Source organism: Argiope bruennichi, chromosome X1, assembly GCF_947563725.1.
Source record: "Argiope bruennichi chromosome X1, qqArgBrue1.1, whole genome shotgun sequence".
Classification (NCBI taxonomy): Eukaryota; Metazoa; Arthropoda; class Arachnida; order Araneae; family Araneidae; genus Argiope; species Argiope bruennichi.
In genome coordinates this window covers 129583897-129597022 of record NC_079162.1, presented here as the reverse complement: position 1 = coordinate 129597022, position 13126 = coordinate 129583897, and the positions used below count along the sequence as shown (strand labels likewise).

Sequence of the window (13126 nt, the reverse complement as noted above, 5' to 3'; positions counted from 1 at the left end):
CTAGTCACACCATACAAGTGCACAGCTTTTAACTGAAAAAAAAAAAATGGACTGTATTTCAGAATTCAATACAGAAAAATCAAACTAAACAACCATTTTTTAATGTAATGTGGATTTTAAATGACAGAATGAGCGTCGAAGCATCTATTTAAGTAATTTATTAGTAAAGGGGTCCCCAAACTGTGGGTCGTGCCAATATCTTGAATACAATATGCTGGAGTTACAGTGTAAATTTTAGTACTTAATATCTGTTTTTTTAAGCATATACTTTGAAAGCACAACTGCTAATAAAGCTTAAAACTAGTGTCAGTATGACCTATATTTCTTCCAATAGAGATCACTCACTTCAGGAAGTTTAATTCCAACAATAATTTTATTGCTAAACATCCAAAAAGTAGCTAAAATAAATCCTTAATAAATGCTTTAGTGTTGTGTCCTGGTAAGTAATCATGTACAGACTTTGTAAGAAAATGGTTCACAGAAAATTCTTATGCAAAGTAAAAAAAACTTATAATTCTTAAAATTGCAAAATAAATAATCTGATACCTGAGCATCATGACAAGGATTCCAAGATGCATCCATTACTACAATACGATTTGCTCCAACCAAGTTAATACCAAGACAGCCTGCTCTGGTTGATAGCAAGAAAAGGGAAACATTATCATTTCTATTGAATTCATTGATCAATTTTTCTCGATCTTGGGCAGATGTACTGCCATCCAAACCTACAAGGATAAAAATAAATCCCTAATTTAAATTTCACAACTTTATGATCAACTGTATGAATATGAATGATAAAATGTAAAAACTCCTAAGTAACAAGTTTGAATATATCACACAATTAATTAAGCAAGAGTTAAAGCACTTACGAAAATAATTTTTATTACGGCACCATGTTTCAGTAGGTTGATCAGGTTGGTTAGGTCTCTTTGGAACTTGTATTTTGCATAAGAATTGTTCTAAAAGATCGAGAGTAGACAATGATTGGCTGAAAACTAAAAGCTTATCACCCATGTGTAATGTTTCTGAAATTATCACAAAAAGGACCATCATTTTATGGCTATTTTCTACAACTCCAAGAACATAGTCTTTCATGATTGGGATTGCCTGTTCAAAGAAAAATAACACATTAAAAAATACAAATTTATCAAGTGTAAAATATGGCAATTATTAAGATGCAATAAAAATTTTACTTACCCATTCATAATTGATTGAAGAATCCATTCTATCCCGGAAAGGCATTAATGTTGTATCAGAACAAGTACTGCCTTGTTGATCACCCTCCATTGGAGATGAGTCAGATTTAGTAGGATTGAGTGATAACTGCAAGTTTGTAGAATCAGAGTTAATAAGTTGAGGTTTCCCTTGGTGCAGAATGGCTTTTGAACATTTAGCAGGAAAAACTTCAGAATCTTGCTTAACAGGTTGAAGAGAGAAATTTTCTTGAATTGATGAATCAAGAGGTTGAAAAGCAGCATTACTGCTGGCTTGCATTTGTTTTGCAGTTTGTTGACCAAGTGAATGTTGAGATGTCTGATTACCATTTTGAAATGCTTGAACAGAAAATGATGGCGGTTGTTTAAGAGAAGTTTGCGAATGTTGAGATGTTGGAGGTAGTAAATTTTGACACATGGATTTATTAGTACGTCCTTGTTTCACTTTTCCTCTTGCATTTTGTTTAACAGCTGGAGAATTTACAGACTGATTAGAGACAACTTGCTGTGGCAAAGCTGATATATTAGTTTGATTCTGATAATCTGTTTGGAATGCCCCTTTCAAGGTATCTTGATTTGAAGAATGAGGATATGAGTTTGGAAACTGTTGAGGCATAGGAAATTGAGTCGATTGCCCAGAAAGTAATGTTTGTTGCTTGTACTGCTGTTGAGAAGATAACTGAGAGAATTGCTGAGAAGACTGAGACTGTTGTGAAGATTGCTGAACAAATTCTTGAGGAGAATGGACAGTTTGTTGTGGAAACTGTTGAGGAGATTGAGATGGTTGTGTGAATTGTTGTGGTGAAGGGGCTGTCTGTTGAGAAAACTGCTGAGGAGAAGGAGTTGTCTGTTGAGAAAACTGCTGAGGAGAAGGAGTTGTCTGTTGAGAAAACTGCTGAGGAGAAGGAGTTGTCTGTTGAGAAAACTGCTGAGGAGAAGGAGTTGTCTGTTGAGAAAACTGTTGAGGAGAAGGAGTTGTCTGTTGAGAAAACTGCTGAGGAGAAGGAACAGTTTGTTGGGGAAATTGCTGAGGAGAAGCTGTTGGCTGTTGTGAGAACTGTTGAGGTGATGTTGTTTGTTGAGAATATTGCTGCTGCTGGGGAGACTGAGAAGGTTGCTGTAGAAACTGTTGAGGGGACGGAGTTGTTTGATGTGAAAACTGCTGAGGTGATGGCACTGGCTGAGAAAATTGTTGTGGTGACTGTGCTGGTTGCTGAGTGAATTGCTGAGGAGACTGTGCTGGCTGTTGAATATACTGTTGAGGTGACTGAGCTGGTTGCTGATTAAATTGCTGTGGAGATTGTGCAGGTTGTGTGAACTGTTGAGGAGACTGAGCTGGCTGTTGCCCATACTGTTGAGTTGGTTGCTGAGAATAAGGTGGAATAGGTTGCTGAGGATATTGCAGAGAAGTCGTGTGTGCTTGCTGAGAATATTGTTGAGATACTTGGCCAGATATCTGATTATATTGCTGAGAAGTTTGATTGTTCTGATTATATTGTTGTGATGGCTGAACAGCTTGTTGACTGTATTGTTGCTGCTTATAAGTTGGTGTATTATTATTTAATTGGGGATTATAAATTGCAGAAGACTGGCCTGATTGTTGAGCAAATTGTTGAGACTGACTCGTTTGTTGATTAAACTGCTGAGAAGACTGTCCACTTAGCTGATTATACTGTTGTGATGATTGAAGATTTGGTTTGTTATACTGCTGCGAAGTCTGCATCATTTGTTGATTAAACTGGTCTGATGATTGAGATTTTTGAATAGGAGCTTGGTTAAAATCTTGAGGTGGATTTGCTTGCTGAGAAAATTGTTGATGTGCATGGGAACTAGCAAAATGCTGAGTAGATTGTGCATTTTGGAGTGAATGGCTTTGTTGATTAAATTGATTCCCAGTTTGAGAAAATGGCTGTGGAGATTGATCAGGTTGCTGCAGAAACTGTGGAGGCGAATGAGAAGAGGATTGGGAGTACTGTTGTGGCGACTGTGCAGGTTGCTGTGAGTATTGTTGGGGTGACAAAGGAACTTGTGCAGAATATTGTTGGGATAACTGAGAAGTTGGTTGAGGAAATGGAGATTGATGATTGAATTGAGAAAGATTCTGTCCTGTTTGCTGAGAGGACTGAGGATTTGGTTGAGAATATGGTTTTTGATTTTGAGAATACTGAGGATTCTTAGATTGCTGCGAGTAAAGTTGGTTTTGATTGGATTGAGAATACTGTTGCGTTTTTGAAGATTGTGGGGAGAATTGTTGGGTTGGTGTTGGCAACTGTGAAAACTGTTGAGAATTTGACTGCTGAGAATATTGGGGTGGATGACTAATTTGTTGTCCATACTGCTGTGATGAAGATGATTGTTGTTGATTATATTGAGGCGTTGAATGATTTCCAGAAAGAGGAAACTGTTGAGTAGTTGCCTGATTGTATCCTTGTACTGAATTATTTGTCTGCTGATTGAATTGAGAATTAGTGGATATTGGTTGGACATATTGATGGGGAGTTGTGTTAACTTGTTGAGTATAAGCTGTTGTAGACTGAGAATTCTGTTGAGAAAATGAATGAGAATTTGCTTGAGAAGTTTGATGGCAAAATGATATTGCAGAGCCAGCTGGTTGTGAAAACTGAGATTCTGGTGATTGTTGAGACGAAAATGTTTGCTGAGAAAATTTTTGTTGGTTTCCTTCTTGAGGAGGTGAATGAGACATCTGTTTTTGACCAGGAGTTGATTGCGCTGAAGATGTTGAAAATTGTAGATTTCCCACAGAAGGTTGCTGAGAAAAAGAATTTTGTGCTCCTTGTTTGCCAGTAAATTTGGTGGACTGACTCGATGGCTGGGAAAATCCTTGGTGTGGAAATGATTGCTGAGAAGCTGAAAAACTTTGCTGCCCAAGATTTTGAGAGAATTGCTGCACAGTTGACTGCTCAGAATACTGCTGTTGTTCAGACTGCCTATAAGGTTGTTGGAATGTTTGTTGAGGGAATTGCTGTTGCAGTTGTGATGACTGCTGAGAATAAGTTTGGGAAGGTTCAGGAAAAGATGAATGACTTTGATCAAATTGAGTCTGAACTACTTGCTGTGATGGAAATGGCTGAATATTTTGAGAGAATTGCTGAGATGACGATTGAGAGAATTCTGATTGTTGTGGAAAAGTCTGAGAATACGATGTTGGAGTAGATGATGTTTGTGGTGGTGTTGGTTGGGGAGAAAAATGCTCCGATGAGGACATTTGGGAGAATGAACCTTGAGAAGTAAACTGAGAAGATATTGTTGGTGACTGTTGAGAGAATTGTTGAGAAGATTGACTTTGTGAAAACTGAGAGTGGGGAGGTGATCTCTGAAATGATGTCTGGGAAGAAAAGTGATTTGTTGATTGTTCAGAAACATGAGAAGGATTGGTTAGTTGAGAGTAAGAATGTTGGGAAGAGGAATGAGAAGTAGATCTGTTATCAGTTGATGATGAAGTGTACTGCAAAGGAGTACGTTCAGAATACTGATGCTGCTTAGAAACAGGAGGATACGACTGTTGTTGTGAATACTGTTGAGAAGTAGATTGTGAATTATATGACTGGAGAGAAGCAGATGATTGAGGGAAATGCTGCGTTTGCTGCTGTGTGAATTTTTGGTTTGTTGATTGAGAAAAGTGAGCATCTTTACCATTATTTGCTTGCTTTGGAAATTGAGCCTGAGGTAAATTAGATTGATATTGTTTCTGAGCATCTGCTTGCTGTGAGTAAGAAACAGCATTAGACTGAGAAGACTTTCCTTGGAAACTTGTTTGAGAAGGAGATGATGGATGACGTGCACTAGTTTCTTGTTCAGCACTCGTCTGACCACCAAACTGCGTGTTAATTTGGGAGAAATTTTGAGAATATTGATTCTGAGATTGCCCATACTGAGGCTGCACAAGAGGTGATTGAACATACTGTTGTTGAGATCCAGATTGAGAAGATGTCTGCGGCGAAAATTGTGACTGACTCGTATTTGATGGCTGTTGTACATACTGTGATGCGTTATAATTTTGCCCAGAAGACATATGATAATTTTGTTGACAGTACTGTTGTGCCATATTACTTTTTGAATATTGATTTTGATAAGATTGTTGAGGTCCTTGTTGTGTGTATTCCTTTTGAAGAGGCATATTTGCTTGATTAGAAGGCAATAATTCCTCCTTATTTAATTCCGATGTACTAAAGTGATTTTCATCTGTGCTTTGAATACTACCATGCTCACTTGCTTCAGATTTCACTGCTTCAGTTGACAAACCCATAGCAGGTTGAGGTTTCAAACTCCGAGGCTGAGTTCTAAAAGGTTTTGCAATTACCTTTGACTTTGTCTGATTCAAAGCTACAATGTAATGAAGAAAGAAACAATAAACTTACAAAATATTTACTTTTGGTAAAACATTATAAGCATTTAACTTATATTAAAATTAGTAATTGGATGTAATAATTCTCTGGCACAAGATCCTTTTCTAGGATATGCTGCACCGAAAACACAGTTCACTTATTAAAAATTAGTAATAAGTCAGTGCTGCACGAAAGTTCAAATTCAGTTGCAATACTGCATTTGCCTGAAAATAACTCCAAGTAAAATTAACTATAAATTAGTATTTCAAACAAATTATTGCAATGATTAAACAATAATTATTTCAAAAACTTTGAATAATATGTACAAAAATATAAATTCCAATTTCTGTACATAAAATATGGAAAACATCTTTAAGATGAGGAAAATATGGCAAATGCTTATATATCATATAAAATTAAAACCCGAAAAATAAAAACCATTCATTTTAGCTTTCTAAGAAATTTTCAAAAACTATTTTACTCTAATAAGTTAAATTTATTCTCTAGATTTAAATTATTGAATTTTTATCTCAAATATGATTTTTTTCAAAAATTACATTGCAAAATAAATATTTAAAGACATGCTGATCTTCAAAACTTGCATTGATTGATGAGCGATATACATTTCGTTTTAAACATTTTAAGATACTATAGCTATAAAGGAGATATATTCGATATAAATCAATACTATTTCGAGTAACAATAAATTCCTTTCCTCTTTTGCTTTATATATTAAACTATGTATTTCTAAGCAGATTATATTTATTAAGGAAATTTTGAGCACAACATTTGAACATTTTTGAATTAGTTTTCAGTAATGTTAGCTTTCAATAATCCAGTAATTATTATATATTTCAAAATACTCAATACTTTAAATCTTTTCTTATATAAAAAAGATTGCATGAAACTGGCTTTATTTTGAATTTATTACCTGAAATCCTTATATTTCAAATCGCAAGCATATAGTTGGAATCATTCTTTTAATTCATTTAATATAATGCTGTTGAAAATTCAAAAACATACCGCATTAAAAATATTTTTAACTAAAAATTTTAGTAGATCAAGCAGCCTTAATTAATAGTTTAACTATAGATGGCAAATTGGTGAAATACACATTCAAATGCCACTTTGTTCAAGGGAAAGCAGACTCTCTACTTAGATGTAAAATCTAACTATAAATCATTTTGAATCTAAAAGCATGAATCAAATTTTAATGCTGCTACTTCTAGCATATTACAAAATATTTCAGAAAACGTTTAAAAATTATTCATGTTAGCATAGAGCTGGTGAGCTATCAATTTGAATTATATATAACAATCGAGTACCAGAAATGTAAATGACTTTATTTAAGTTTACAGAATATACCAATATGCAAAACTTAAGCAACAAAGTAATTTCAGCATACAGATATGAATTTGTGAATGAAAAGCCAGCAGAACAGAAAATTTATGCATATTCCAATATCAGAATCAAGATACTATAGTTGTAAAAGTACATAAGAGTCAGTGCATGCAGCGAAAGGCGACTTAAAGAGAAGGAGAAAAGCAGCATTTCTGGAAATGGAAAAGACAATGTAGATTCAAAATGATAAGAAACCACCAGGATGAAATAATATGAAAGAAATACTGGATAAAAGGCATAGTTTGAAGAGTGTTGCCAACGAGTTTGGTATTGACAAAAGTGCTGTTTCACAAGCTAAGAAAACTTTCCAAAGAAGAGGTACAGCTGTAAAAAAGGTTGTTGGTGGAAGGCCAAGGAAAATGACAACATATGAATGATATATAGCACTAATGTCAAAACTGATCAAGACCAGACAATGGATAACAATGTTCAGACTCTGTCTATGGCAAAAAGATGACAGATGTCTCAGTTTACTGTGGCCAGAAGTATACATAAAAATGGCTTATTGTCTGGAATGTTGCATACTTAAAACATCATGTCAAGGATGGTACTATTAATTGTGGTATAACACACACATATAACACAAAAACATTATATTCTTTCAATGGAGTTGTGCCCTTTATACTGATGAGTCAATTTAGATAAACAATTCTTAAGGCCAGTTAATATATAAAGACAAAGAAACGTTTTCATCCTACTCGGAGAAAGTGACAAGTGATCACTGGAATGGTCTTGGTTAACTTGTAAAGGAAAATATAACTATAAATGGAAAAAAGGAGCTCTATATTCTCAACAAAAGTTCAGTGACTGGTGATTGTTACTGTGATAAATTTACCCTCAATGACGTGAATATATTTTGAAGAGCCACATGTCAAGACTTAAGTGTTTATGCATGATAACACAGGACCACACAGATCTCGTGTTGTTCAAAAGCTTTTAGTAAGTAAAGATATCTGTCGAAGATTGGTCAGCATTCTCCCAATTCAAATCCCATTGAAGATGTTTGGGTGGACGTATAGCGGCGCGATCGTATTATTAATAGCGAAGAAGCGCTCTCGTCCGAAGAATTGTTGGACAATATTGTTTAGAGTATGAATAGATGGCACCATGCAACCACTGCAGTATTCCCTTAACTAAGGAACATTTGTTTTTTCTTCTAATACAGATTCTACATTCTGAGCAACTGTCATTCTGTCAAACCTTTTACCCACGCATTCCTAATGGGTGTTTGTGTACTACTCATTTTTTTCCCTCTGAACTTTTCAATACTTTAAGTATTGTATAGTGCTACTGTAGTTTGAATCTAATGTCATCCATTTCAATTTTCGCAGAAGTAATTCTGCAAAAAAAATTTAGCAAAATTGTTTAAGCTCCGCACTAGTGTATATTTTTAATTAACACCAAATAATTACAAAAATTTTTGGACAGATTATTACTCAGAGTGGCCAGCATTTCTGCTGTTTGAATTTCCCTGACATTTTTTTGGATGTTTCTAATGTCTTCAGAACAATGTCACTTTACTTTATTCTCTTTCATTATTGCACAATATGTTCTTACATTTTGTAATTCTTCACCTGATTTTCCTTTTTGTAGGGCTTTCTAAGGATCTTAACAAAAACACATCTTCTATAAAGGGCATGCGTGTCTTCAGGTGAAGTACAGGATAAAATATTACACATTTTTTAGCAGAATTTGATTTATGATACATATATTGGTGATATTGTAAAGCTGGTACCACACAATAAATTAAAACACCTTCCAACATTGAATGCTAGATAATTTATAGTATTTTGTGACAGGATTTAGAACTACGAGCTTTCGATGGATTAAACATTCGAGTTGGAAGATGTTCTGGCAGTAGCCAGCCTTTTCCACCGGAGTTAAAAGAAGTTTTAAAATTCGAAGCAAACTATTTGTTTGAGCTCCTGAACAGTTACATGGGAGGAGTAATTTTACCACTCTTAAAGAGTCACCTTATGCTTTAGTATATGCTATACCTATAATTCATAATTATCATATTTCATTAAAGAGCAGATTTTTATGAAAATGAATTGTTTGTGAGGCTGCAACCAGCAGAAAATAAGATCATCTGAATTGTTTTTAATAGATACAGTATACTAGACATTAGATGCATACATGAATTTTGCATATTTAGTCAATTAAAGCATGTGACCATGTTTCAAGAGATGACGATATATATTAGCCTATTTTTTTTATTTTATTGCAATAAAAATTATATTCTTATTTTTTTCCCTGATTAACATATTTTTAAGAAAACAAAACATTTTCGCTGAAAAAAAACCCAATATTATTCAATCTGAAAAAACTACAAAATAAAAGGTCACAAAACAAATAATGGCATTCTTGGAATTACTCGCCGACTTTCCCCATCATTTTCAGTACTGTCCTTTCGATTTCAACAACATCGAAAGTGGAGTCTCAAATACAGAATCAGTTTTCCATTTCTAATACCTTTTCATTGTTAACACCAATTAGTACCAGTAAGTTATTGTATTCAGTACTGATCCACTCTTCTAATTAAATTTATCAATGATCATTTTGTTCTATTCTAAGAAAATTTTTTTAAATAAACTGGGAATTCATTATAGAAAAGAGAAGCAAAAATAATAATTCCTTATTATATATTTCTTGCATACTTTAACCCTTTCTAGGGCCGTGGGAAGTATGCTTCCCACCAAATTTATCAATCTTTGTATGAAATTATGTAGGTTGGCATAAGTTCTGACAAATTTTTTAGAAAGACAGAAACTTAGATGCTTGTTCTTTATCTCACACAAAATGATTTAATTATTAATTAACCAAATTAATTAATCAAATTAAATTTATCTAATAAGCTAAATGAATCCTTTTTCTTCTAATTTCAAGCCTAAAAATATTTGAACATAATATGATGAAAAAAATGGCCCTTTAAAGGGTTAAGGCAAATTTATGTAGCTTTTTTCTCACTGCATAAAATTCAACTTAAGGTATAGCACTTTTAAAAATACCAAAATAGAATTCTACTAAACGAATTCATATTTTACTTAAGACTTTTTTTCCCCCTAGCAATTTTTTTTGTTTATTGTTTAAAAAGGAGTGGAATAACGAAATTATTTTTAACTCATTAAATTTTACAAAAAAAAAAAAAAAAAAAAGCCAAGTTTTTAGGAATTTAAAACAACTAAGGTAAACAACAGAAGTGTCCGTCAAAAAGAATGCACTCCTGAATATTTCGAGAAACATTAATACCAATTTTACAGTAGGGCTACTTAAGAAAAAGAAAATAATGGAAGCTTACACCCTCAATAGGGTAGCAAAAACTGCAATTTCTTCTGTCATCAAAAAGCCAACTTTGGCTAATAAAAGGTTCAATCACATATCTGCTACACTGTATAGCAGAAACACTTGTCTCTGCAACTTCTGCATCATTTTACTCAAATTCCAACACAATTTCAAATAATTCAGGATGTAAATGCGATAAACATACATTTTCACATTCACTATTTAAGAAAAACTAATTGTTCAAATTTTTTTAAATGATTAATTTATATTTTCTTTTATAATTCCACAGAGTTGTTGAAATTTTTTACTTCTTTACATTTAGGCTTCATATTTTTAAAACAAGTATTTTAAAATTTGCTTCTTTGTTTGTTAACAATTGAAAGCCAGCAAGTACAGATGGGTGAAAAAACAAAACAAAAACCCATGAAAATGGCACGGCCCATTACAAAAAAAGCAGAATGTGCCTGTCAATTTGCAGTCAAGCCTACTGCTAAGTGATTATGAAAGGTACGGTAATAGTCGTTCAACTTCAGCCACTGGTGATGCATATCTTTACCTTACTCTTTGAAAAACTCAATGACCTACCTGTCAGTTTGAAAAAGACATATGCTCTAGTTGCTCGGAGACGGAAACAGCCACTTATCTGGGATGCGCAAGGAGTGCTCTATTAGCTGTTATGACAGCGTACACGAAATATGATTTCCGCGAAGCATAGTGGACGGGGATTGGAAAGCTTATTGAGAGGGATAAGAGTGTCGACTCATATAGTGACTAGAAGGCACACGTAATCTTTATAATGTCAGAGATACACAATCATTCCCACAACCCCATTTCAGCAAAAACTATCTAAAGGGAGTTTCATGCTTCAAACGTTTATGGAATAGTTACAATTCGTAAATCATTGTCAACATCACGTCATGCTTTTTAGCGACACCAATTGTGTAAAACACACAGAAAATGAATTGTGCAAAAGAGGCAACAGGTTAACTGATCTAATGCATTAACTTTTCATCATATTTATGTAAGGAAAACGCCCACGGAAGCATTTTCTCTTAATCACCTTTTGCCGATTCCGAGTGAGGTGGTTTCTTTAAGATATGTGGTGTGATATCTTGGCTTGATCTTGGACCGCTTATTACTCTGCATGGGAAGATTAAAGTTGCTCACAATGTCGATACTCTTGAGGATCAAGTGCATCCTTTACTTTACCCTTCATTTCCCAGAGAATGCTCAGTTTATCAAGATGACAATGTTCTAACACAAACAGCTAAATTCTCCCAAAAACGGTTTGAAGAGCAAAGAAGGAATTAAGTAACTTAGTTTAGCCAATTAAGTCTCCAGAGTTGAATATTTGAGGAAATATTTGGAGCCAAAACTCTGTGCTGGATTTCCTCTATCATCTTTCACGCTTTCGGAATTACAGACTGCTTTCAAAGAAGGCATGGCTTCATATTCAACTAAATATTGCACATGACTTTTAAGCATACAATCTGCAATAAGTCAAAGAGTGGCCCAACCCCTATTAATAAAGCCTTTTTCTTATTCTGTGGGTGTTTATATTATTTTGTCATTCATCTGTATTTTGCAGCAGCAAGACATTCCAATACAAACATTTCACTTCACCCTTGAAGTACTTGATGTGAAACCGAAATATTCATATTAAAATGCTAGAGGCAAAGAATCATCAATAAAGATAATAGGCCATGGAATTTAAGGAATATCGCTAAACTGTTTAGTTATTAATTGAAATATTTCTAGAATATTCACTATAGGTAAAATCCATTTTGATAAAATTTCGTGAAGACTTTTCTGACAAAAAGCTTTTTGTTTGATGAGAATATACGAAAATTTATGATATTCACATAATCTGCGCTGTCAATATAGGAAGGTACCACACATTTAAATAATTAGAAAATATATTTGCTATGAAACAAAAATGAAAGTACACATTTCATAAATTCTGGATCATCCATGATGTATGCCTTTATATACTACTAGCCGCCTTTGGCGACCAGACGGTTCGCCAATCTTAATGCATGTTAAAATTTTAATAATTAAATATTTTATAGAACTCCATTTTAATTGCTTCTTCATTAAAATATTTTAAAACTTCAAATTTTAATAGTCATATAATTCACTCATAATATTATAAAGGCCTTCAGCCATAACGTAATATGTATCTCTAAAATTTTCTATTAGCTCCCGTAGAATTTATGCTTTAAATTAAAGTGGAAATGATTAAAATGCAATATATATATATATATATATATATATATATATATTACTGAAACGAGGCATTTTTTTTAAATATGAGTACTGAAAACAGAGTCGTTGAATATTTAAACCTTATGGGCATTAAAGAATATTTTTCTTAATTTATATAATATCTCAAGAAGTCTTCAACAAAATTTTCTCAGATTCATCATGAACAGATCGATTAATTAACAATGTTTAGTTTTAAATGCATCAAACACTAAAAAAATAAACAGAATCGTTTGAAATAATCTGTCGAAAGCAAATTAAGCCTTCACAACCAAGTCCGTATCCGTTGTCAACAATCAGAACACAATGTGCATGCGTGAATTTTCAACGCCAGTTGGGGTAACGCTATGCAGATTAGAAATTTTTAATTTCCTTTCTGTTTTATTTTAATTCAAAAGTACTTCAGAATGAATTTGAAAGATCGATTAATTAACAATGTTTAATTTTAAATGCATCAAACCTTAAGAAAATAAACAAAATCCTTTGAAATAATCTGCCAAAAATTTCTTAAGCCTATCCTCTTTAGCGTGGGAAAAAAAACAACTGAAGCTTTACTCATTTGGCGGTGGGGAAATGAAGATTTTTTGGGTGGGAAAGTTACTTTTTAATTAATAATTAAAA

The 13126-nt window shown here is 33.5% G+C and overlaps 1 protein-coding gene across 1 annotated transcript in view; it reads right to left on the bottom strand.

Annotated features, from left to right (window-relative positions):
- Positions 1 to 13126, bottom strand: part of LOC129958772 (uncharacterized) — an 88880-nt gene that overhangs the window by 21692 nt on the left and 54062 nt on the right. Inside the window, exons 14-16 of the mRNA XM_056071446.1 lie at positions 1198 to 5558; positions 870 to 1107; positions 547 to 725 (exon numbers count right to left, since the gene is read on the bottom strand). Of these exons, the coding sequence (XP_055927421.1) occupies positions 547 to 725; positions 870 to 1107; positions 1198 to 5558 (4778 nt within the window). The remainder of the gene's footprint in view (positions 1 to 546; positions 726 to 869; positions 1108 to 1197; positions 5559 to 13126) is intronic.